This window comes from Erinaceus europaeus, chromosome 2 (assembly GCF_950295315.1).
Source record: "Erinaceus europaeus chromosome 2, mEriEur2.1, whole genome shotgun sequence".
NCBI lineage: Eukaryota > Metazoa > Chordata > Mammalia > Eulipotyphla > Erinaceidae > Erinaceus > Erinaceus europaeus.
Window position 1 is genome coordinate 93198940 of NC_080163.1, and position 26219 is coordinate 93225158.

The window sequence follows — 26219 nt, forward strand, 5'->3', positions numbered from 1 at the left end:
TAATCCTTGTTAAAATGATAAGTATGAGGTCATCTCCTTTGCAATATCATGGTCAGAACTTGAAGGCATCATGTTGAGTAAGACTAGCCAGAAAGACAATGACCAATACTGAGCGATCTGTCTTACAGGTAGAACTTAAGAATAAAGGACAGTAAGGGAACATAAGGTGAAACCTGGACTGGCTGTGGCATATTGTACCAAAGCAAAGGACTCTGGGGACGGAGGGGAAGGGACTAGATGAAAGGACATTAGGATCTCGGTGTGTCTCCTAGACACCAGTCAAGGGGAGATGAGTGCCTATGGGTTAAAGACTATACACTATAGGGGGCTGGGCAGTGATGCACCCAGTTAAGCCCACATAGTACTATGCACAAGGACAGACTCAAGGATCCAGGTTAGAGCCCCCAGGTCCCCACCTGCACGGGAGAGGGGGCACTTCAAAAGCGGTGAAGCAGGTCTGCAGATATCTTTCTCTCTCCCTATCTTCCCTTCCTCTCTCAATTTCTCTCTGTCCCATCCAATAAAAAGAAAACAAACAAACAAACAAACAAAAAGCTGCCAGGAGCAATGGATTATTAGTGCTGACACTAAGCCCCAGCAATAACCCTGGAGCCAAATACATATATTTATTTTAACACCACCACCCCCACACACATTACTAAATTTATACCAATAAGGAAGAGGATTTGAGAAAAGAAAATTTAAAGTAAGTGACATGAGGAACAGAGAAAAACTCCAATAGTATAGTCTTAAAAAGACTAAAAAGAGCGAATGAGAGATAGCAAGAGCCTCTAAATAACTTAAGGCATCATGTGAAAAGGTTATAAACATTCTTTGTTTTTTTTTTTGTTTTGCCTCCATGGTTATTGCTGGGGCTGGGTGCTTGCACTATGAATCCACTGCTCCTGGAGGCTATTTTTTCTCTTTTGTTGCCCTTGTGTATCATTGTTGTTGGACAGGACAGAGAGAAATGGAAAGAGGAAGGGAAAACAGAGAGGAGGGAAGAAAGACACCTGCAGACCTGCTTCACCGTTTGTGAGGCGATCCCCCCTGCAGGTGGGGAATTGGTGGCTCCAACCAGGATCTTTATGCTTTGCAGTCATGTGCACTTAACCCGCTGCACTACCACCTGGCCCCCTAAGTATTTTTTATAAAGCCCTATAAAATAAAGAAATGGGGTTGAAAGTACAGGGAAACACAAATTTGCTCAGTGAAATCATGGAGTTACGAGATCTGAGCATGAGATGTTCTTTCACTAGGGCACTTATGATTCAGATGGTGTTCAAGCAAAGGGGCGTGGCCATTTGTGAAAGACAGTGACTCAACATAATGACCTAGGAGGGTCTGAGGTCACTACTGCTAACCACACATTTTGTGTTGAAAATCAGATCTAAAATTCAAACTTCTGGAAGTCCTAGACAAGAATCAATTTCCATGCTTTTTTCCAGATTATAGAGTTTGGTCATATTTCTTGGCTTGTGGCCCGTGGGTGTGTAAACTGAATCATGGATCTCTGTTTCTGATGCCATGTTCACCTGGTTGTGAATCTCCTGCCTCCTTTTTATGAAGATCCTTGCGATTCTATCACCATCTCTCAGAAAATCTCATCTCAAGACCTTGAGGTTAGCTATACTTGTAAAATCCCTTTGGATGGATTAGGAAACATATTCTTAGGCTTCAGGGCTTAGGACATGGCCATCTCTAGGGAGCCATTATTCTGTCTAGCACAGGTGCCTTTCAAACCTCAGAGATCTAGTGAACTCTTTCATCACAGGGCAAGGGCTCAAAAGTCCCTGCTAACTAGTGACAGGAGTTCTGAGACACATAGTCTCAAGACTTTAAAATCTAAATTATAAAAAATAATTCTTTTATAGATACTAACAAACTTGAAAGTGTTACTTTGAGTACAAGTTCAATGGAGTTAATTATAAACACTGAAAAGAGTTCAATCTTTTTCAAAAATGCTCACATTAAGCCAACAATTAAATATTAACTTTTTAGTAGGCTGTAAAGTTTATTTCCATATAAATCTCTATTTACAGGATTACTTAGCCATTTATATAGAATGACACATATAACCACCAAACCAGGTGGCTAAGAGTTTATGATTACTCCAGATTCCTAGAATGAGGTTATAGCTTAAGAAAAAATAGGCAAAAAACAGTAAGAGGTGAGAATAATAGAATTATTCAGACATTATTATCACTGTTCTCTTTCTGTTCACACTTAATTACTACTAATTTCCCTAGCTCCTAATAACCTGTGTCCAAACCAAACATAAGTAGGTCTTTTCAAAAATAGAGTTTTCTATTTATATATTACTTGAATTCAATTTAAAATGGGATATTTTTTAAACAGTTATGGACTTAGAAACTATTTTTCCCTAAGCATCAAGTGAAGAAAAAAGTAATTGCTGATTATAGTCATATATACAGTGGAAAAAAATAAATCCACCGATAACACTTCTGATGAAAATTCAACCCACTTGTATACTAGGCATTTATAGAACTGTTAATAAGAAGGAAAACTGATTACACAGGAACAATTAAGGACAAAAAATGATGAAAGGATGAGCAACTCAGGAGGCAAGGAAACTCTTCCCATGAAGAGTAATGACTAAGTCTTTTTCACTCTGGTTGACCAATGAGTATATAAATCCAGAGAAACACAAATCTAGCACCTGGCACTGTGACTCAAAAATGCTAACCACTTGAAGGAATACTGAACAATGATTTCTTTCATTAGCTAAAAACAACAGATCACAAGGTAAGCAGAGACCCTGGGAGCTGGTCTTACTTTACTGTCTTTGTCTGGCTTGATTGCTGAATTGTTCCCACAAGCTGAGGAAGTACTCTCTGGAGAGGTGGGAAGTCCAGGAACTATGTTCACTGTTCGGCCACTGGGATCAGTCTCCAGAGAGGCGGTGGCGATGCTGGGGGTAGCCAGTGAGGTGGCTGTAGCACAGGCCAGGGGGACACTGGCTCGACTGATGTTGACAGCAGCAATGTGGGAAATGGGGCCTGCCATAGAGGGCAGAGGTTGCGAGGAGGCCAAGTGATGGTGCGGCATGCTCACAGATGCAGGGGCCAGGCCTGTGGTGTTCTGTACCTGGATGGGCATCACTGCTGCTGTGGGGCGTTCCTGGTTGTGTGCTGCTACTGGAACAGGACGGAACAACAAAATTCAACTTTCTAATAAACAGTCCTCACAAAAACATGAGTCATTTTCCTGCATCAGACATAATGAAAGGATGCTATTGAATTTTTTACAATAAATAATGAATGGTGGTTTAAAAGCACATAACCTTAGTTGGATCTCTAAACTTCACTTTCCTTCCAAATCAGTCCAGCCCCTGAATCTGTTGCATGCCTAAAAGTTCAGTAATAACCCAGAGGCCTTGCAGTTAGAGAAAAAAACAAACAAACAAACACCTTTCTCTGGCATTAGAAACAAGGAGCTAGGGTGCCAGCCAGGCAGTGCACATCTTACCATGTTCAAGGACTCAGGTTCAAGCCCTTGCTCCCCACCCGCAGGGGGGAAGCTTCACAAGAAGAGAAACAAACAGGTCTGCAGTTTTCTCTTCCTCTCTATCTTGCCATCCCAATTTCTCCCAGTCCTTTCAAATAAAATAGGAGAAAAAAAAAGAAAAGAAAAACTAACAATAATTAAAAAAAAAAAAGAGCCAGTTTTTCATGAGATGCTACAGCATCAAACTAGGTTGGCCTCCAGCTCCCTTCTCTTCTAAATTATATACTCTTTCCTTATTACCCATTTTCCTTCTTTTGGCTTTTCTGATAGCATTCACACATCTACCCAATAGTATGACCCAAAAATCTTGGTAAGTTTCCAATGCTATACAAAGAAGAAATCTATTTAAGATCCCACTGTGTCTAAAATAGCCTTGTGACTAATATCATAAAAAATAATCTGCATCCATTAGCATGTATTAAACAGTGGTCACACAGCAGCAGTGAGATTTAGGATGATGTGATCTTGACTCTATTTTCAAGTACTATTGTCATATTCTTAGGATCAACCTAATTTCTTTCAGTCTTTTGATCTGTATTCCAGGTGAAGTTAATGTCCAGGGCAGTTTTTGTCAAAACAGACAGATGTAAAAGTGCCCTTGGACAGACAGTGCCTGCTTCTAACTCCTAATGTCTTTACAATTCTGATATTACATTTACTTTTCTCAACACTTGTCATGAGAGATTTGATTGGGCAGGCAAACCTTTGCCTGATACTTTCCAATCTATGGTCTCCTTACCTGTCCTCACAGCATTGCGGGCTTGATTGACTGTCATTTGCCCGCTCATGTGCAACAAGACCTTCGCCTGAGGACTTGTCTGGATGTGAGCTGCCGAAACCACAGCTGTGGGGACACCACTGGGATTCCCAGCAATACCATTTCCCTGGAGTTTATGTGAAGGCCCTCCTGCGGTGGAAGGACTAACCATAGTCACCCCTCGACTTCCCTGACCAGCAGTAGACATTGGGACTTTAGCCTGGGAAGCATTTGTCACGGCCCTGCTAAGAAAGAAACATATAATAAGAAAACCCAGTCCACAAACAAAATTGGAGACAGAACAATTAGATGTAATGAAAATGATTCGGGATCTTTAGAAGGGAACATTAAAACAGTGAAGACAATTATTTGTTTGAAGCATTAAAAACTGCAAATGCAATGTAATGATCCTGAGGTAGAGAATGGTCTTAAAATGTATCTGAAGTCAGAAAAATCACACAACATATTCTGTTCAAGAATATACAGTTACTGGGGTTTAGCTTTTTCATATCAAGGGCAAACAGCTGCACTTACTTTCAAGCCCTGGATTCTGCTGCTTTATCTAATGAAGAAACCAGGACTGGGTCCTTACAATATCCATACTTCCTTGCTCTGCTCATGTTTTCTTCCCTTTTTCTTACTAGCCCCCACATCCCACACCCCAGTTGGAATGCCTGTCCATCCATTTACACACATATATACATAACACAATGGGAATATCCTCTCTGAATTCTCCTGATTATTTTAATCTTATGTCTCTTTCAAGATTCAGCAGAACTCCCCTCATTTCAAGTGCCCTAGAAGGCTGGAGCTTTAGACCTGTGACTCTGATGCTACATGTGAATTTCTTCCTTCTATGCCTACTGATTACAAAATGTGGTGCATTTTTTGTCCTCTTAGTAAATTCCTTATAAATACCCCTGACTCTTGAAGGCAGGACCAGTATGAACTGACTTTCCTTCAGCATTTGCCAGTCACAGGATATACCCAACTCTAAACAAATACTTACGGCTGGATTTAATTGAATTTCAAGGTTCAGTGTAGGCTTGTATGTTGTATTATCACAACATGTTAAATTCAGTTACATAACAATTATATATGTCCTAACTTTCTAAGTAGAATGCTTCATTAAATTAAGTATCTTTATTATTTATCATGGCGAATAATAGAGAATTCACTACTAGTGAGCACCCCTCCAGATTCTTTCAATAATTTACTTTTAAACCTTATAAAATAGCTTCCTTCATTAAGTTCATTTTTTTTTTTTTGGTTATTTGGTTTAGTTTCCTTAATTGTTTGTTTTTTCACCAGAGGGAATCTGCCAACTTCTGGGTATACTGGATTCTGAATGTCGATTTTAACATATACAGAAAAGGTTGATACTGACTAAAAATCTGAAAGTCAAATTAAAGCTAACATTCTGTCACCATCTGCAACAATAGTGATTTTCATTTGATTAGGCTGCCAGCCAACCTATAAATCAAAGCCAACAGCTGACAAGTATGTTGATTCATTAAGTCATTTACTTAAAAATCAGGGGATTTGAAAAATGATTTAACATAGTTAAACTTGGACCAGTGGTCAAAAATTAAGCCTCCCTCTATATTGATGCTATTATAGGTCATTTTATTCTGTTTCTAAGACTGTGCTTTTTTTTTTTTTCCAGTGACCAGGTGAACTATCATTGGTAAGCTATCTTTACATGAAGAAAATGTTGTATATCTATAAAGTCTTACTTCCTATTCTCCTCTAACAGAGTTTCTCAACTTTGGTGACATTTTACATCAGATCTTCTTTTCTGTGGAGATTGTCTGATATATTACAGAATACTTAGAAGCACCCTTGGTTTCTACATACCAGGTAGATACCAGTAGCTACCCTGAATACCCTTTCCCCTCATAATGACAATTACAAATGTGTGAAGATACTGCCAAGTTCCCCGGGAACAAGATTACCTTCATTTGAGAAAAATGAATAATCTGTCAGATTTAAGCAATTTTAATTCTGACTGTGTTACAGATATTAATTAATTGGCCAAAATCAGAGGGAATCATCAAACTGCTGAATAGCTATAGAGGAGGTCATCTGGGTTTCAGCATTTTTTCACTATGTGATCTCAGATAAATTCTTGGTTTTTTTGTTTGTTTGTTTGTTTTTTGTGGTTTTTTTGCCTCCAGGGTTATTTCTGGGGCTCACTGCCTACACTACAAATCCACTGCACCTGGAGGACATTTTTCCCTTTTGTTGCCCTTGTTGTTTATTGTTGTTGTTATTGCTGCCATTATTGGATAGGACAGAGAGAAATCAAGAGAGATGGGGAAGATAGAGTGGGAGAGAGAAAGACACCTGCAGACCTGCTTCACCACCTGTGAAGTGACCCCCTGCAGGTGGGAAGCCGGGGGCTTGAACCAAGATCCTTATACCGGTCCTAGTGCTTTGTGCCATATGCACTTAAGTGGATGCGCTACCGCCTGGCCCACCTTTGGTAAGTTCTATACCTCCATTTCCTCATTTATTAAGTGGTAATACAAAGTAATACAACTTTGTTTAAAAAGTTGTTTAAGGGCTGTAGAATCAAAATGTACAGAAGGCTGCTGGGGTCCTGGGGTATGATGATGGAAGAGGACCTAGGCTGGAAGAAAGAACATCTTTTATTATTTTTCTTAATGTTTATTTATTCCCTTTTGTTGCCATTTTTTTTAATTGTTGTAGTTATTACTGTTGTTGTTGGATAGGACAGAGAGAAATGGAGCGAGGAGGGGAAGGCAGAGAGGGGGAATAGAAAGACACCTGCAGACCTGCTTCACCCCTTGTGAAGTGACTCCCCTGTAGGTGGGGAGCTGGGCTCAAACAGGAGCTCAAACCAGGATCCTTACGCTGGTCCTTATGCTTTGTGCCACCTGTGCTTAACCCGTGGCACTATTGCCCGACTCCCAAGAATGTCTTTTAGACACCTACCATGGATGAGAAAGGTTGTATCTATGTGACAACAACTATACTGTAAACTATCACCCTCTCCAATAAAGTGGGGGGAAAAAAGAGATAAAGTATGTAAGGCATTTAAAAATCCACCTGCCAGGGGCTGGGCAGTAGTGCAGCGGGTTAAGTGTACATGGAGCAAAGTATAAGGACTGGCGTAAGGAACATGGTTCGAGCCCCCGGCCCCCACCTGCAGGGGGATCATATCACAAGCAGTGAATGAAGCAGGTCAGCAGTTGTCTATCTTTCTCTTCCCTTCTCTGTCTTTCCCTCCTCTCTCGATTTCTCTATGTCCTATCCAACAACAACAGCAGCAGCAGCAACAATAATGGAAATAACAATAATAACAACCACAAGGGAAACAAAAATGGGAAAAATGGCCTCTAGGAGCAATGGATTGATAGCACAGGCACTGAGTCCCAGCAATAACCCTGGAGGAAAAAAAAAAATTCCACCTGCCTGGCAAACAGAAAGTATAATATAAGGAATGTTAAGCATTAATAATATAGTTTTCATTTATATTAAACACAATACTTTATTTTCTAGCAGCAAATTATTTAAAACTGGCATAGCTGATTCTTCTTAGATTTAGCTTCAAGCAAATAACTCATATCCCAGTACATCCAGTGGAAGAAACATACAACTTCATACATATCTACGTGAAAATTAACATGAGCGTTTGTGTTAGAAGGAATTTTTTCTTTTTGTCACTGTGGGGGCCTCACTGATTTAGGCTAATAAGAGGAAAATACACCAGAAGACCAAAGTTTCCCCAGTGCGGTGGGAACTGGCAACCAGGCCTGATGCTGAGCTAGGTGCATGGCAGTGCAGGCAGCTTCCCAGGGGAGATGTCTCATCAGTCCCAGATGTGCATTTTTCACATGTTGGCTATGCAACAGACAATTAGAACATGAGAAAGAATCTGGATAGATTAGAAACCACAGAAAAGAACAAAGCTTCTCTGTCTATGGCTTACAAAAATATTTATTCAAAACCATACCTTGTGACTGGGGCCACATAATTGCCAGGGAAAACCCCAATTTTGCTGGTATGCATTGATGTCCCTTTGAACCAGCCATCCTGACATCGCTCAAACACTAAAAACATCTCCCCTTTTCTCAACTCCAGTTCGTCTTCTTTCCGGGGAGTGTATGGATAGATGGCAACATACCTAGAGTAGAAAGAATATTTTATTTTGATTCAGTAACAGAATGAGTAACAGACAGGCTAAGGTGTTCAAAACTCTTCTTTGGCACAAAGTTCTGAATATGTTGTATACATGTAAACAGAAAAAGATAATTGCCTAATGAAAGAGGTCTTATCTCCACTTAAAAGGCAGTGCCCTTTCTGATTAAGAACTGCCAACTCTGTCTCCCCAGTGAGGAACTGGCTGTCCTACCTACCAAATGCCATTCTTGAAGTGTGAAAGAATTAATGCAGTTCCCTCATAGTGCCTAAGTTGCTGGTGGGGATTAGGAACCCACTGGGAAAATTGAGCTCTTCAAATGGCACTTGTTAGACTTGGGAAGTGGCCCCAAATGAGGACAGATGGTATGAACTCCCACTGGGAAGCACAACATGCTGCTTTCCACATGCAAGCTGAACCCAGAGGCTTGGCTGCACCTGCTTCTGTGTGCTCAGTCAGGAAAAATGCTGAGTTTGAAAGAGTCAAGGGAAAACAAAGTCCAGATCACAAATAGTACAAAAAACAATGCTGCACTGTAAGGTAATTGTGCCACACATATATGAAACCAGGCAGGGGACAATAACAGATTTTATCACTGGTATGTTAAACTGTCCCATGTTATAAAGTCACATCATGCAGAGTCCACAAAATTTTAGTTGCATTTTGGCATCAGTAAACTAAACAAGACATCTGAGTTTTTGAGACTGTTGGGGACTTGAAGCTTTTCACAGCTACTAGGTCAGATCTGTGAGTAAAATCTTCCTATTCCTTAATATGTTAATGCAAGAAATGAAAATGAAGGTGAAAAGCCAAGACAGGAGTTGTATCAAAAGGGAGCTCTATACATTTATAACATTATGAAGAAGCAAACAGCTAAGTTTCCCTGAACTGTGAAAGGTCTTCACTCAGCAGGATGGCTGCCCAGAAAGGTCAAGTGTGAGACCCATTTTGTTTCAAAGTTTTCCTACTTATTTATGCGTGACTAGGCAGAAGTCTGCAGAACAGAAACCTCTTTGGTGAGCTATGAGCCTGTCACCAGCTCATGCCAGAAAAGTGTTTTTCTACTTCTGTTTTTTGGGCTTTGTTTAGAAAGGATTGTTTAAGTAGTAGTAAATGCCATCCTCACTTACACACTGGGCCGAGTCTGAGGCCGTAAATGAGCCATCTGGTCAGCGGGTCCCACTGCAGGCCGGGGTCCCATTGCAGCACTGGTGGCAGCGGCAGTGGCAGCTGCAGTGGCGGTAGCGGCGGCGGCGGCAGCAGCACTGGGTGGTGTAGAGGCCAGAAGCGGGGGTGGAGGGAGAGGAGGGTTCATAGCCTAGAATAAGAAAGAAGAGGGGGAGAGAGAGAGAGAGAGAGAGAGAGAGAGGGGAAGAAGGAGGAAGAAGGAGGAGAAAAAAAGAAGAAGAAAAGAAGAGGAGGAGGAAGAGGAGAAGGAGAGGGGAGGGGAAGGGAGGGTAGAGGAGAGAAGAGAAGAGAAGAGAAGAGAAGAGAAGAGAAGAGAAGAGAAGAGAAGAGAAGAGAAGAGAAGAGAAGAGAAGAGAAGAGAGAAAATTTTTATCTATACCTTTTATGGAAGATGGGAGGGAAAAGGAATCAGAAATCTATGGAGAAAGACTTTGATCAAACTCATACAGAGCAGAACCAGCAGGCTTCCTCACATACATGAATGCCTCTTTTCTAAAAACAGTAACAACAAAAACTCATCTAGCCTGACTTCCCTAGGCAGACAACCTCACCAATGTGTCCTGGAACCCTGCCTCCCCAGAGCCCTGCCCTACTAGGGAAAGGGAGAGACAGGCTGGGAGTATAGGTCGACCTGCCAACACCCATGTTCAGTGGGGAAACAATTACAGAAGCCAGACCTTCCACCTTCTGCATCCCACAGTGACCTTGGGTCCATACTCCCAGAGGGATAAAGAATAGGAAAGCTATCAGGGGAAGGGAGGGGATATGGCGTTCTGGTAGTGGGAACTGTGTAGAATTGTACCCCTCTTATCCTATGGTCTTGTCAGTATTTCCATTTTATAAATAAAAATTTTTTAAAAATAAACTAATCTCCTGTTCTCCCATAAGGTCTTAATGCCACAGCAAGCTTTTTAGCAATTAAGTACGTAATCATACTTGGAGGAAGGAGAGAAATAATGAAAAAAATGCATAGACTTTTCAGACTAATAACAATCTTAAGTTCAGACATGGACAAGAATCCAAATGCCTTTCAGGCAAGGGTGTGGGCAGCTATAATGTCACACTGCTCACGAGGAATTAATTTGTGATCACTTCTGCAACTTGAAACTCAAACACAACACAAAACAGTTTAGCCACTCTGTACCTCAAACCATTCCTTCAGATGAAAATTTCCTTTGATGCTTGGTCTCCGCTAAGGCCCAAACAATAGCAAGTCACAATCACTGGGCTATTATTGCTATTTTTGCTTATTCTTTTCTTAACTATGCCAGCTTTTGAAATTTAGTACTATCAAGATTGGTAATCTTTAACAAGTACACCAGTGAAAAGCTGCTGGTCCCTTTATGGGCACAGACTAAATGGTTCTGCCTACAGGATTCCATGCCTTTTGAAAATCAATGGTGCAATTGTTACCTTCTGATCTATAAACCCCAGATAATTCTCTAGGGTCTGTATACTGAAACTCCTGGGAAAACAGGCAGGCCTACAAAGGCCTGCTTGAATCCCTACCTCACCCTACCCAAATCTTTGAACCTCTAGATGTAAAAATGGAATCAAAGAAGAAATAAGGAGATGGAAGGACACACCTAGGAAAACATAAATGGTTTCTATACATTGACATACTAGTAAGAAAATGCAATGATATTTCAACATAAATCAGGAGTCATTTTTGTTTCTGTATTTTATAATAATAAATGTTATCTCATCAAGATTTACTTCATCTGCCTGTCAATGTATATAGATCCAGAAACATAATAAACTGAGTAGAAAAATCTTTTAGGTTCTCAGACATATACGGAAAGTGTTTCACATATTGTTATTATTACTATTTTAAAATTTTTTTGCTAAAGTGACTCTCAGGGAATGATTTTTTTCCCCCCTATACTGCAGCTGAAGTTGTTACAGAACATTTGGTACAGAAATAAATGAGGTGTGGAGCTGCTTACGGAGTGCTAGCCTGGACACGGCAGAGGTTAGTTCAAAGAGTTAGAACTTTATGAACATTCCTTGAACTCTCACTCAGTATAAAACATGGCAGAATTAAGATTTGTTTATGGCTGTAGGATTTGCATGGACTGGGACTTGAGGCCGAAGAAGATGAAGCATTCATCCCATTTGGTCTTCTCCCAGTGACAAACTAGATAGAAAAAAAAAAGTACTTCTAGCAAAAAGTATGACCTGGGAAGATCATGGACAATAATATTCCAGTGGGTGGGATTACAAATCTAGACTGTACATAGACATACAAATACATAAATAGACATACATACATACATAGACATACATAGACATATAAATCTAGACTGTACATAGACATAGAAAGACATTAAAAAGTACCACTCAACAGGTTTCCATTTGAATATTTTTTAAGATTTTATTTATTTATTTATGAGAAAAATAGGAGGAGAGAGAGAAAGAACAACACTCTGGTACATGTGCTGCTGGGGATTGAACTCGGGACTCCGAGCTCCACTGCTTTATCCACTGTACCACCTCCCAGACCACCATTTGAATCTTTCTAAGTTTGATTTCAAATCAGAGTGGCTGTGGGAGGGCAGAAGAAAAAGGACATATATTCCATCAATAGTGAGTCCAACAATTGCTCCTAGAAATGACTTAAAATAGGACCTAAGGCACAGAACCAAAAAGTTCCATTTCACACTCTCAGTAAAATTCTATTTCCAAGAGAAAAGGAAATTAAAATGGTCTGTTATAACTTAAGTTTATTAAACAAAATCTGTGCTAAATTGGCCATAAGGAAAAGGTAAAAAACAAAACAAAACCTGAAAACTGGATAAAAACATGTCACACTTTGTTAACAAAATATTAGAAAGTCACCTCTTGTTTTTATTATACAAAGTAAGTTTATAGGCATTTAAAATATGGTATGAAAGAGAAAATTCAGAAAGATCCCAAATGTTAAAAAGAAAAATACAGTAATATTTCTCTCTTTATGGTTGAAACATAGATGGTCACCAAAATTGGGTAGATATATTCCTCAATGCTGGGGGTAAGTGTACATATATATGTGTACATTCATATTTCTAGGTATAAGACCAAGAAAAAGAGAAAGTCTGATTAAAATCAGATTGCTAGATGTTGTATTCATGTATATATAAGCACACAAAGACCAAGAGAGTAAGTCTGATTAAAGTCAGATTCCTGGATGTTATAGCTGTGGATATATAAATACACAGACAAAGACCAAGAGAAAGTCTGATTAAAATCAGATTCCTAGATGTTGCTCAGCCCTGTGGGGTTGGTAAAATGATAGGGCTCTGGTGAGACCCAGGCTGTGACAGACTAGGAAGTTCTGTGGGTTGCTCTATAAACAACCTAAACTGAAATAATCTGGTGATGTGGAAGTTCAAAAGGTAATCCACTGTGTGTTGTGCTTCAGGCTGTTTGCAATCCTGCAAGACCTGAAATTTCTACAAAGCAAACCAGTCTTTCATTCACCCAGAACTGACCTGTAGACCTATTATTTCCTAGCTGAGACCAGCCCAGGCACCAGAGGCCAAGATGAACCAGTAGAGGAGAAATAAAAAATCTATGGTCTGCTAGCAGTGAAAAAGTCATATTTTATAAATTCAATATTGTTCAGAACTAAAGACCACATCTAAATGTTTCTAGATACTTCGTGCTAAATTAACAGGGACTTGATAAGTGCTCCTTATAGCTTTAGCTTTATGTAGCAGGTTTATATTATCTAAGCAAAGTTGCCTATAGCTATGGCTCACGTCATTAAAAGTACTGATGTAGAAAACTGGAAATTATTCTAATTGGTTAAAAATGGCTCTCTACTAGTGCTTCTATAGAATCAGACCTCTGGGGAGTCGGGCGGTAGTGCAGCGGGTTAAGCACATGTGGCGCAAAGCACAAGGACTGGCTTAAGGATCCCGGTTCAAGTCAAGCAGGTCTGCAGGTGTCTATCTCTCTCTCCTCCTCTCTGTCTTCTCCTCTCTCCATTTCTCTCTGTCCTATCCAACAATGACATCAACAACAATAAAAAACAACAAGGGAAACAAAAGGGAAAATAAATAAATATAATTTTTAGAAAATTAAAAAAAAAAAAAGAATCAGACCTCTGCTTACCAGCATGCAGTAAAGATCTGAGACAAGAATTACTATTTCTGAATACTATGGCTAGAAAATAAAACTTTGGATTGGCCTGCTAATGTGAAATTTGTTATGTTCAGGTTCTGTACCCCTGATCCACTGATTCTGAAAGAGGCAGCTTTGAGGTCAGATAAAAATGTAGATTCTTGGGGCCTGGCAGTGGTGCACCTGGTTGAACGTACATGTTACTATGTGTAGAGATCTGGGTTCAAGCCCCCACTCTCCACCTGCATGGGGGAAGCTACATGAGTGGTGAAGCAGTACTTCGGGTGTTCTCCCTTTCTCTATCTCCCCCCTTAATTTCTCTTTATCCTACCAAATAACCAAAATTAAAGAGAAAAAAAAATGGCTGCTGGGAGTGGTGAATTTGTTGTGTAAGCACCAAATCCCAATGATAACTTTGGTGGGGGGAGAAAAAAGTAGAGTCTGTCTTTTAAGGCAGTTCTCAATTTCCCTCCTTTGTTAGAGTAAGTACCAGGAAAAGGGATGTCCTCTCTCAGAGTGGGCTGGATTCCAGTCCATTGACTGGCCTGGATTCCAGTCCACTGACTGGCCACATTTGCTAGCAGACACTCTGAATGAAAAGTTCAAGCCTGTGGGTGTAAACCTCTCCTCTCTGGTGCTTGCCTCTTCTATTGCCTTTCTAGGCAATCTGCCAGAGAGTGGTGAGGTCTGTAATTGGCTAAGGAGAGAGGACAAGATTCATTAGGTCTTAAGCCTGGGTTGAGGGCTGCAGGCCAGCCTACTGGTTAAGTGCTTTGGGCATAATTTCAACTGACAAGAAGGATTCATTTTCTTTCCTACCACCTCTTATGTATGTATCTCTCCTAGGAAAGTGACTGGCAGGACTGGGCCCATTGAGAAAATGCCATTTAACATCCCTCAATCATATCATCATTTCTTTCTAAATGATGATATGATTTCTGCTTTTCAACAGACTTTCAACTCTACATATCACATCTCTACAGTCTTTCTGTGTCTGAACTGGCATAGACACTAGTGCAGTCATATTCCCAAGCCCACAGTGTTAACCATTTCAGCAGTATTACCTGTCTCTGTGCAGTAGTGTTTGCAAAATTATTTGAGAACATTGCCTTATTTTATGACAATGAATAAGTAAAAATGCAAGAATTTATTATTCAAAAAAATAACTTGAGGGTGGGGGTTGGTAACATAGTGGTTATGCAAAGAGACTCCCATGCTTGAGGCACCAAACTCCCAGGTTCAATCCCTGCACCACCAAAAACCAGAGCTGATCAGTGCTCTGATAAAATAATAATGATAATGATAATAATAATAACAACAACAACCACCTGGGGCAGGGGCAGTGGCAGGGAGAGAGTGCAGCAGTACTGCACAGAACTTGCGTATGAGAGGGTCCAGGCTCAATCTCCCACACCACTAATAGCCAGAGTTAAGTATGGCTCTTGTCCAAAAAATACATACATAAGTAACATATTTATCAGGATTAAATAACTTTAAGATAAAATAGTGAGTCTTTAGTCTCATGTGGATGTTCATCAAAATTAAACCAGTCAATTGGAGTCACAGCTATAAAGAAAAAAATTAGATAATGTATAAAAAAGTTAGAAATTGATGTTTAGAAGATCATAAAAAACAGGAAAGGCATAATTAACAATTTGGAAATTTAAAAATATCTCTCTGGGAATGAAACTTCTCCTATAAATTAAATATTTATTACTAGACATTTGGTTAGTGAGATGCTTGTAAAGTTCACTGACTTTATAAAAGAAAAAAATACATAAGGTCCCTATGTCTCAATATATGTACCTGTGAAGTAGGATATAATTAGAACTAGGTTGGACTGCCTTTTTCCCAGTGCCCTAGAGATAGTAGACTATGAAGTCTATTTTTCTTGCTATTTCACTACTAACAGAAGAAAACAGATCTTCAAGGCATGTTTTTCAAAAAAGGAATAATGATATGCTCCTACCACTTTAGAACAGCATGATATAGATTGCGAGGCCTCAGTTCCTAAGATATCCATCTTTAATGTTGCTGATATGAAATTCTGGCTATACGCTATCCCCCCCCCAACCTTATTTTCAGAACTTCTGCCAGTTCCAAAGGCTTCATTTCTGTCTCTCAAACTATAAATGTTGGCATCTCTATCTCCAATGTTCAGTGCCTATTATGATCTGCCAATAGCAATAAGTTCACTTAACAGACTCAGGGGCTTCAATGAATTAACAGCTATTTTAAGAATATGATAGTGTTTAACTTTGTTTCTTTAAACACACACACAGTGTAAATATATTTTAAAGAAAGAACACCCATTTTTCAAATATAATCTGTTTATAAATTGGTCATAGGCTGCAGCAGACCTTTGTTATTGTGGTTATTTGTAACACTGTGCTAAATAGCTCAGCTAGTACAGAAACACAGGGATTTTTAGTTACTTAAAGAAATTCTACTACTATTATGCTGAATGTTCAAAGTTAAGATCTTTACCTTTCGGGGCCAGGCAATGGTGCACCTGGTTAAGTACTCATATTACAGTGTGCAAGGATCCAGGGTCAAGTCCCCACCTATAGAGAGGAAAGCTTCACAAGTGGTGAAGTAGGGCCGCAGGTGTCTCTGTCTCTCTCCTGTCTCCTACCCCTTCTCAATTTCTCTGTCTCTATCCAATAATAAATAAATAAAAATATTTTTTAAAAATACCAAAAAAAAAATCTTTACCTTTCAATCCCTCCCATAAAATTTGATGGAAAAAAACCCCAAAAAACAAAACCTCACTAATTATAGTCTGATGATTGAATAGCAGTTTTGCTCCTTGTGTTAGGTAGTCAACATTTCAGCTGTTATGTGTGAAATATATAAATTCATTCTGCTTTAAAGATTAAAAAGTCTCAATGAAAAAATATTAGAAATAGTTTTTGATACCAATTCTAGTGGTGTCGTTTACTACCTATAAATCCACACCACACTATAAACTGTACACATACTGTTGGCTGTTATGGTGCTCAAAGAGTTAGGAAATACTTCAGGTTTTAATTGTGATATTTGCCATGATTAATGGAAAAGGCAACAAGCTGACACTGCCCCCCCATTTAAACCTAATATACTAAATAAAACGTTTCTGCCAACTTACCAAGGACTTTGCATTCCAGAAATCCCCTGAGATGATAGGTCTGTTTATAATTAGTTTTTCATAGAATGGAATTGGCAAGCAGACCAACTATTTAATAAGCCTTTCCCTTGCTTAACATGCAGGCTTTCTTATATAATCCTAGGATAAATTGATTGAATGTAAACCAATATTTGGGGGTCAGAACATGGTGTACCTCGTTAAGTGCATGTCTTACACAAGGATACAGGTTGAAGCCCCCAGTTGCTATCTGTGTGTCTGTGTGTGTGTGTGTGTGTGTGTGTGTTTGTGTGTGTGTGTGTGTGTAGCTTCATGAGCGGTGGAGCAGGGCTGTAGGTGTCTCTCTCTGTCTTGCTCTCCTCTCCTTCTCTATCCTCCCCCTCAATTTTTCTCTGTTCTATCAAATAAAATAAATAAAATTGAAGAAAAAAAAACACCCTAGTCTTTGTATAGCCATGCTCCCTTGTGACTTGTCTGATCAGATTTGCCCTGGAGTTAGCCTCCAGGTTAAGAACTGGCCATTTACTAGATTGTAAAATTTTCAGCCCACAAGCACTGCATCTCAGTCAACTCTACATCTTTTTCACTAATTAATTTTTCTAAGATCAGAAAAGTCAGTCTTTTTCCCACCTTAAGAGATCAAACTAGAATTTTTCCAAATAAAGCAGTCAACAAAACCTTTCTGTTTATGTCTAGATCAAGGGAAGAAGAGAAGGAAGCAAAGAAGTGTCTTACCAAAAGACTAAAGGATGGTGATTATGGAAGTTGTCTCTGTCTGAAATATCTGCAGTTAGAAGAATCTCATGGAAATGGCATTTCAATGAAAGTTAACTTATATTCATCTCCCCTGGTGAGTCAAAACTTCATTTCCTTCACCAAATAACTATACCATCAAGGTACCTATAACCTTTAAATCAGAACATTAGTAACACTCATTTAAGATCAAGTTTAACTGTTTAAGATGTTTATGAAAGTCTAAAGTCAAGCTACGTATTTGCTCTGAATTTATTTATGTCTCACCTTGTCTCAAAGCCAGTTTTAAATTTTGTATAAAATGTACCAAGACAAAATATATATATATCTAAAGTAATGAAAATGAGGACAATAAAACTAGATGAAGTTAACAATTTGAGTATGAGGCCCTTTCTGGGATAGGGATACAAAGTTTGCTCTAAGCAAGCTAGCAGAGGGAAAAGCAGTCTTTACAACATATATAAAATCCACAACCTAAAAATAAACCAGCAGTTTGAAGACTTATCATTCTTGGTACAGTCAATATAGAAAACCAAGCGCAGGGACCGGCGTAAGGATCCCGGTTCGAGCCCCCGGCTCCCCACCTGCAGGGGAGTCGCTTCACAGGCGGTGAAGCAGGTCTGCAGGTGTCTATCTTTCTCTCCCCTTCTCTGTCTTCCCCTCCTCTCTCCATTTCTCTCTGTCCTATCCAACAACGAAATGCCTCAACAAGGGCAATAATAATAACCACAACGAAGCTACAACAAGGGCAACAAAAGGGGGAAAAAATGGCCTCCAGGAGCGGTGGATTCATGGTGCAGGCACCGAGCCCAGCAATAACCCTGGAGGAGGAAAAAAAAAAAAAAAAAGAAAAGAAAACCAAAACAAAATAGACCAGAGCTTCCAAGAACCTTCAGTGTAACCTACATTAAAACTAAAAGCTCCATAGTGTTCTCTGAAGTAACTAATTCAAGGACAACATTCTGGGTCTAGAAGTTCTCTAGGTCTCAATTGTACTGCCTTCTCCTACCAATGTAAGAAAATATGATAGATGGTAGGGTTTAAGGAAATAAGGTCTTCTTTGTTTTCTATAACACAAAGTTCAAAGGAATGAAATCCAAGGATGGTCCTCTTTAATGTTAATAAAAATGATTATTTTCTCTCTCTCTTTTTTAAAAAAGTTTTTTAGTATGCTCTAGGCCCCCCTTGTAGAGGCCAATAACAAGATCAATAATAGCTCCCCTTCCTATGTTCTATGCATAGTACCAATGCTTTAAAGTAGATACAATTAGTCTCATCTCATAAGTAGGAACATTGTGGCTTAAAGAGGCTGATTAAATAACAATGGGCTAAGCTGTGCTTCAAACCCACATATGATGTTCTGTCACCTAACGGCTACTTTTTTAAAAAAATTTTTTAAAAATCTTTATTTATTTTGAATAGAGACAGAGAGAAATTGTGAGGGAAGGGGGAAAGAGAGCAGGAGAGAGACAGAGAGACTACCTGCAGACCTGCTTCACCACTTGTGAAGCTTTCCCCCTGCAGGTGGCAGGGGCTTGAACCCAGATCCTTGCACACTGTAATGTGTACGCTTAACCAGGTGCGCCACCACCTGGCCCCCCCAACCACTACTTCTTTGAGAGCATGACAATTATTGAGATTTTACAAAGGAACTTAAAGGTGTGGGGCCCAATGAGGAGATCAAATTTAGGGATGTTTTTTGCTGTCCTTATTCAAGGAACTAGAATAATCTGATGGTATAAGTCAAGGGAGTGAGCTGAAAAGGAGATATCTCACAACTGCTGGTTCCTTGTAGTTCCACTATTTGCTGTTTTCAGAAGCAAGATTAAGACTATTGTTTCTGATACTTAACATCACATTTGTTTACTGCATTTTTAATTTTCTCTTCAGTCATCATCATTTTTATATCTATCTATCTCCCCTAGTCTCCTTCATTATTTCTATTAATTACACCACTCCTCTGGGTGTTTTGAATCAAGTATTATTATTACTATTTGAATAGTGTCTGCAGGATGCTGTTTTCAGAAGGAACATCACATAACTGGCGAGAGTTTTCCAAGGAAGCTGATACCCTAGGCAGCCATAACTATGTCTATTCCAACAGAAGACCTAAAAACTAAATGATCAACTATGGCATTGACTAACCATGTGACTCAAGAGCAGAACATTTAGCTTTTGGAATCCTAGTTCCTTGTTTATATTTCTATAATGAGAAATAAGCAGTTTTTAGAAACTAAAGAAATAAAAGTTAGGTCTTTAGGAAGTCAGGCTGAACTTTAATGAAAACTAAACAGAGCTCTTCTAATAGTTTCAGGCCACTAATCCTCACTATTAAACACTTTGTTTCAGCTGGTGAGAAAGTGACTTCCTATTCTTTTAAAAAATATATTATTTATTTATTTATTTATTCCCTTTTGTTGCCCTTGTTTTATTGTTGTAGTTATTATTGTTGTTATTGATGTCGGCGTTCTTGGATAGGACAGAGAGAAATGGAGAGAGAAGGGGAAGACAGATAGGGGAAGAGAAAGATAGACACCTGCAGACCTGCTTTACTACCTGTGAAGCGACTCCCCTGCAGGTGGGGAGCCGGGGGTTACACCGGGGTCCTTACACCGGTCCTTGCGCTTTGCACCACGTGTGCTTAACCCACTGCGCTACCGCCCAACTCCGGACTTCGTAATCTTTTTTGTAAAATACATAGAGACAATAGACAAGAGCCAGCTTCATGTGACTAGATACCCAAAAGCAAAATAGAGAGGGGGAGAATCTATACTTACTCCAAGGGCGGCTGAGTAGGGGCCATCTGGTGGGAATGTGAATGAGGGACCAGTTGTCACTGGGCTGCTTGGGGGTGGGGTCACGATCAACCCGGTGGTACTTATATGAACCTGCCAAGAAAAAAAAAAATAATAAAAACAATATTATATTTAATATATACCATAATAGAGCATATCAGCTAAATATTGAAAGGAAAATCACAATATATTTTTATATATTTTTTATCTGTAGCTTCTACTGTTTTGGGAAAACTGAATCCTTTTCAGTTGAGTCAACTCAAATTCACTGGTTACCTAATTTGTATTACATACTGGGGAGCCACATGCTTAACACCGGCCACTGTAATGCTCTACAATCAGAATTCAATTTCTTTTTTATAATTTCTTTTTTTATTTTATTTTATTAAATTTTTTTTGTAATTTTATTTATCTTCCCTTTTGTTGCCCTTGTTGTCTTTTTATTGTTGTTGTAGTTGATGTCGTCGTTGTTGGATAGGACAGAGAGAAATGGAGAGAGGAGGGGAAGACAGAGAGGAGGAGAGAAAGACAGACACCTGCAGATCTGCTTCACTGCCTGTGAAGCGACTCCCCTGCAGGTGGGGAACCGGGGGCTCGAACCGGGATCCTCATGCCGGTCCTTGCGCTTAGCGCCACCTGCGCTTAACCCGCTGTGCTACCGCCCGGCTCCCCAGAATTCAATTTCTATTAGCTTTTACTGTAACATACAGCCCCATTTAGGGTGCTACTATCAACCAAACTGACCATCTAGACAGTTTGTCTTCCCTTGACTAGCCTACTAAAACATTGTCGCTGAAGATCCTGTTGAGGTGCTGTGACAGAATACTCACCTGTCTGTTGACATGTTGAGTGGACATGAAATGCTTAAGGTATTTTGCTATTTTTAGGATCATTTTTCAAGACTCCTACCTTTTTTCAGTGGGAACACATTTAAAATGCAGCTGCCTAGACATGCCTAGAGCAGGTAATTATTTACAAAGCCTTTAAAGGAACAATGTCAAGCCAAATTAGCTGTTTTCAAAGGTGTCTTTTCCACCATATGACCCAAGATTAATTTACTAGAAAGAAACTGAATTATTAAGGTCATTTCATTGTCTATGTTTACTTATCCAAGTTTCTTGTCATGTCCAACTGCTAAATGAGGTGGTGTTACTTGGTGCTGTGGGAAAAGGAGGCACACAAAGGCAGTCTTCTTCCTATACTAGTAAAGGAGTGTTAGGGTTGTACCTTGTTTCCCCTAAGGAAATAATGACACACCAAAAATTATAGACTTTTTCTAACAAAAGCTTAATTCCAAACATGAGTTCCTCCATTTCCCTAAGTATGAAAAATATTACTAAGACAAGGAGAGTTCAGTGTCTAGATCTACGAAGGCTTGAAGGAATTTCCAGTTCCCCACTGGGTGAGGCACTGCCAAGACTGGAAAAAACCAGCATAAAATTATGCCTGTACCTGCTGACCCATGTATTGATTGAACCAGTATCTTGAAGCTAAGCCAATTGAAGGGTGCCTCTAACAAGAGCTTTTGTCCTCCCCAGACCCTCATTTTCTTTCCTGTGAACCAAAGTCTATTTCCAATTGATTTCTACTATGAAGCATACAGTTTTTTTTTTTTTTTTTGGCTTGTTTTTGTCTTTTGCATCTTCTTTTTTTCATTCTAGGATAAAATCCAATGGCCTTTAGCTATTTTATCAAGTAAATCTGTATCTATATACTCTAAAAACATCTGCAAGTCAACACTACATGAAGAGTCAGTCTTTCTTAGATTAGACAATGAAGCTCACTTCAAAGTGAACACCACTGCCAAAGAATCTTTGGGGGTAGCAACAAACCTACCAAGATCTCATTATTGATTAGTTTATTCTCATAGTCCCAAAAGGGCTGGAGGGGGATGGTTTAGAGGGGACAACTAACTGTTAGTGAGCCTCTGAATGCAAAAGTCATTTTTCTAGATAAATCCAGTCATGCACTTCCTAGAGGCTTGTTCCCTTAGGCTTTTCCAACATAAGCATGGGAGGGGATGAGAGTAGCACAGAACAGAGAAAACAATGCAAACATTAAGCTTCAGGACAACACGGAGGGTGGTATAGGAAGATGCCAGCATGAGAACCTAGGAAGAGAAAGAAGTCACCATAGACAGACAAAAAGCAGGGCCAGGTGACTGTGTACTAGGTTGAGCGTACATGTTACCATACACAAGGACCTTGGTTCAAGCCCCAAGCCCCTACCTATGGGGGGAAGCTTCACAAGAGGTAAAGCAAGTGTTGCAGGTGTCCTTCCATTTTTCTCCCTTTCTATTTCTTCCTCCCCTCTCAATTTCTCTGTCACATCAAATAAAATCAAAAGAGAATGATAAGAAGTAGGACAAAGAGATGGCAGAGTGATTATGTAACAGATTTTCAAGCCTGAGGTTATTAAGTCGCAGGTTTAATCAGGGGCACCATCATAAGCCAGAAGTGAGCAGTGCTCTGGTTTAAAAAAAAAAAAGAGAGAAAAAACAGAGTAACAAGGAGTTCCAACAGTCAGTCAATGGTTGGCATGTCCAGAACAACTTGACTTAGCTGATCCTTTTCCTTACGCCGCTCCTTGTGCTTCGCACCGTGTACGCTTAACCCACTGTGCTACTGCCCGACTCCCAAGCTGATACTTTTCCTATAGAATTGTTCAATGCTTAGGCTCCTTCACATGAAAGCACTATGTAGAGAGGGGAAAAAGAGCTGGGGGAAAGCAAATGGGGATACGTGGGTGGCTCTTTTACACAAAAATGCTACCAAATACTTCATATTATGAATCATTCTAGCTGGCAGAGGTCAGAGAATATCATGGGTGAGGCCAGGGGAGGAGATGAAACAGCTAGGTTGCCTGTCATATCATGTACTTTTACAGATATCAACTACAGACATCTGTGCACATGTATTCTAATGAGCCACCTGCATGACACAACCTATAATTAATCTCCCAATTTATCTGAAATGCTTGATCTTCTTCTTCTTCTTCTTCTTCTTCTTCTTCTTCTTCTTCTTCTTCTTCTTCTTATTATTATTATTATTATTATTACCAGAGCACTGATCAGCTCTGGCTTATGGTGGTGTGGGGGATTAAACCTAGGACTTTGGAGCCTCAGGCATAAGAGTCTCATTGCATAATTATAATGCTACATATCCCTGGCCTCTTACAGGGGAATTCTAAAGCCTTCATTCAATAGTCACCAATTGCAATAGCAAAGCAATCTTTTGCTCTTTTTTTATTGTCCATACCTCTACCCAGGTACCTAGATTTGTCCATGACAATGATATCTCTAAGTACCATATAGAGCTCTAAGAGTGAGGACCTACACATCTTGGTGAGAAGGTGAGCTGGATGGAGGATGCTGTTCTACCAAACACTGACCTGCCTATTGGTGGGCTTCATTTGTGTAGGCTCCTTACATTGAATTTTGTAATAAGTGCAACCAAATCTAATTAAGGATAAGCAAGATTGTTGATATGCTTCACATTGGTTTGGTCTCACCCCCCACCCCCGCCTCCGGGAGATTGTGGTTTAGTCTTTGTCTTTTTGGGCTTCTCCCTTCTCCCCGCCCCCTACCCAATTGAAAATAAGTCAATTATCAAGAGAAACTTTCAGTAATGGACCTCAGTCAAATCTACTGACAGATCCTTGGCTAGGTCTACCTTTAGGCAGATTCACCCTTCTTTAGGAAAAAGACACGGCTAATTTGTCATGCTTGTGACCCAGGTTCGCACCTGGCCCCTATCACATTGGAGGAAGGTTTGGGGTTGCAGTATCTTTCCCACTCTCACTTTCCCTCTGTCTCTCTCTAAATGTCTATCTGAAAAAGTCAGCTAGGAGCAGTGGAACTCCAGTGACAGCAAAACAAAAAAAGAAAGGAGATGGAATGTCAACTCACCCTATGAGATGTGCAACTTACTCTGTGTGTGTGTGTGTGGGGGGGGTGGGGGTCCGGCATTCAAGCCCCAGCATGAAAGCACAAGAAAAAGTACCAGGAAAGTTCCATGGATGGTGACATGGTGCTGTGGTGTCCCTCCTTGCTCTATTTCTCTAAAACAGACACATGAGAATTGATCCAGAGTAAGCTGCTGAGTAGTGGTATCATGCATGTTCAAGGACCCAGTACCATATTTTTTTGTTTAAAGTTTTTATTTATTTATGAGAAAGATAGGAGGAGAGAGAAAGAACCAGACATCACTCCGTTACATGTGCTGCTGGGGACTGAACTCAGAACCTCATGCTTGAGAGTCCAAAGCTTTATCACTGTGCCACCTCCTGGACCACCCCACAGTACCAATTATAAATAAAGAAAGAAAGAAAGAAAGAAGGAGAATCAGATTTTAAACAGCTTCAAATTAACCTATTTTCCCATATCCACCAATCCCCACAGCTAGGTGCTTGCCTGTGGCGTATGTTACATGCATTCACCACTTTCTTGTGGACTGTGGTTCCCTCCAATGTACACAGTCTCCTCATCAAGCAGTGTTTTCTGTAAACCCAGACTAGAGAAACCAGGCAGCACTTCAAACACCTCCCATCCTCTTCTAGAAAAAAATGTCTCCCTGAGGCAACCTGTTACCACTGAACACAAAACGTACTGGAATACAGGAGGGTGGGGAGTGGAGGGGGAACTGTCTTAATGGAACATAGAAAGAGCCTTGTTTCCTAAGCTACCCAAACCCAAACAAAAATAGTTCTTTCATAGTTTTTGTTCCTAGCTCTGGCAGGGCAGCATCAGACATGCTTGCACCTGACCGCCCAATCCTCAACAAAAGACATAAACACTATGCTGATCTCCCTTTTTCTTTTAATTTTTGCTTCTGCCAAGAGATCGCTTGTCCATTCTTTTAAAGCTATTTCCATTTTAAGTTGTCACTCTTCTTGGCAGGTAAGTTTTTTTTTTTTTTTACTTCCAGTAAATGTCATTGTCCAGTGCTGCTAGGTTACAAAATGAACGTGCAGTTAAATGATTCAATCTTCTATTAATAAATGACCATCTTTAACAGGTCCTTCTGCCAGAATCTTGTTTAAAAATTCTTCAGCTTTAAACCTTTCCAAAATAACCCCACTTAGTACTTCACTTGTCACATGAGTATAATTAGTTACAGGTAAAATAACATTGCTCTGCTTTCTACCCATTTTTAAGTTAAGACTCATTTGTTCAAAAAATATTTACTGAGTGCGTATTTGTCTGCCATTTGGAATAAATCAACAAACAAAACAAAAATCCTCAACCTCACTTATCCCCTATAAAGAGGGAGGGAGTGGTGTATTTTCCCCACAAGAGCAAACATTTCATGACTCTACACCTAAAAAAAATCCAACAACAACAAAAAAATCCTATTCGGGGAGTAGGGGATCTTTTTCTTTTACTTTTTAAATTTTTTTTTTACTATTTATTTTCCCTTTTGTTGCCCTTGTTTTTTTATTTTATTTTTTATTATTGCTGTAGTTATTCTTGTTGCTGTTGATGTCATCATTGGATAGGACAGAGAGAAATAGAAAGGGGGGGAAGACAGAGGAGGGGAGAGAAAGATAGACACCTGCAGACCTGCTTCATCGCCTGTGAAGCGATTCCCCTGCAGGTAGGGAGCCGGGGGGCTCAAACTGGGGTCCTTAACACCAGTCCTTGCACTCTGCACCACGTGCGCTTAACCCGCTGTGCTACCGCCTGACTCCGGTTTTCTTTCTTTTATGTACAATGTTGTGGCTTTAACATTTTGTGCAACTATTTATGAAGATTTCTGTTGTACTTGTAATAAATATATAGAAAAAGCAAAAACAAAACAAAAATAC

At 39.7% G+C, this 26219-nt stretch overlaps 1 protein-coding gene across 5 annotated transcripts in view; it reads right to left on the reverse strand.

Moving 5' to 3' along the window:
• The window catches only part of SH3RF1 (SH3 domain containing ring finger 1), a 210958-nt gene that overhangs the window by 25139 nt on the left and 159600 nt on the right, over positions 1-26219 (reverse strand). For 3 of the 5 annotated variants that reach the window (XM_060184349.1, XM_060184313.1, XM_060184324.1), the window contains exons 6-10: positions 20397-20507; positions 9581-9768; positions 8265-8435; positions 4268-4530; positions 2797-3158 (exon numbers count right to left, since the gene is read on the reverse strand). In XM_060184349.1, the coding sequence (XP_060040332.1) occupies positions 2797-3158; positions 4268-4530; positions 8265-8435; positions 9581-9768; positions 20397-20507 (1095 nt within the window). The remainder of the gene's footprint in view (positions 1-2796; positions 3159-4267; positions 4531-8264; positions 8436-9580; positions 9769-20396; positions 20508-26219) is intronic. The other 2 variants (XM_060184343.1, XM_060184335.1) reach the window with 2 other exon arrangements.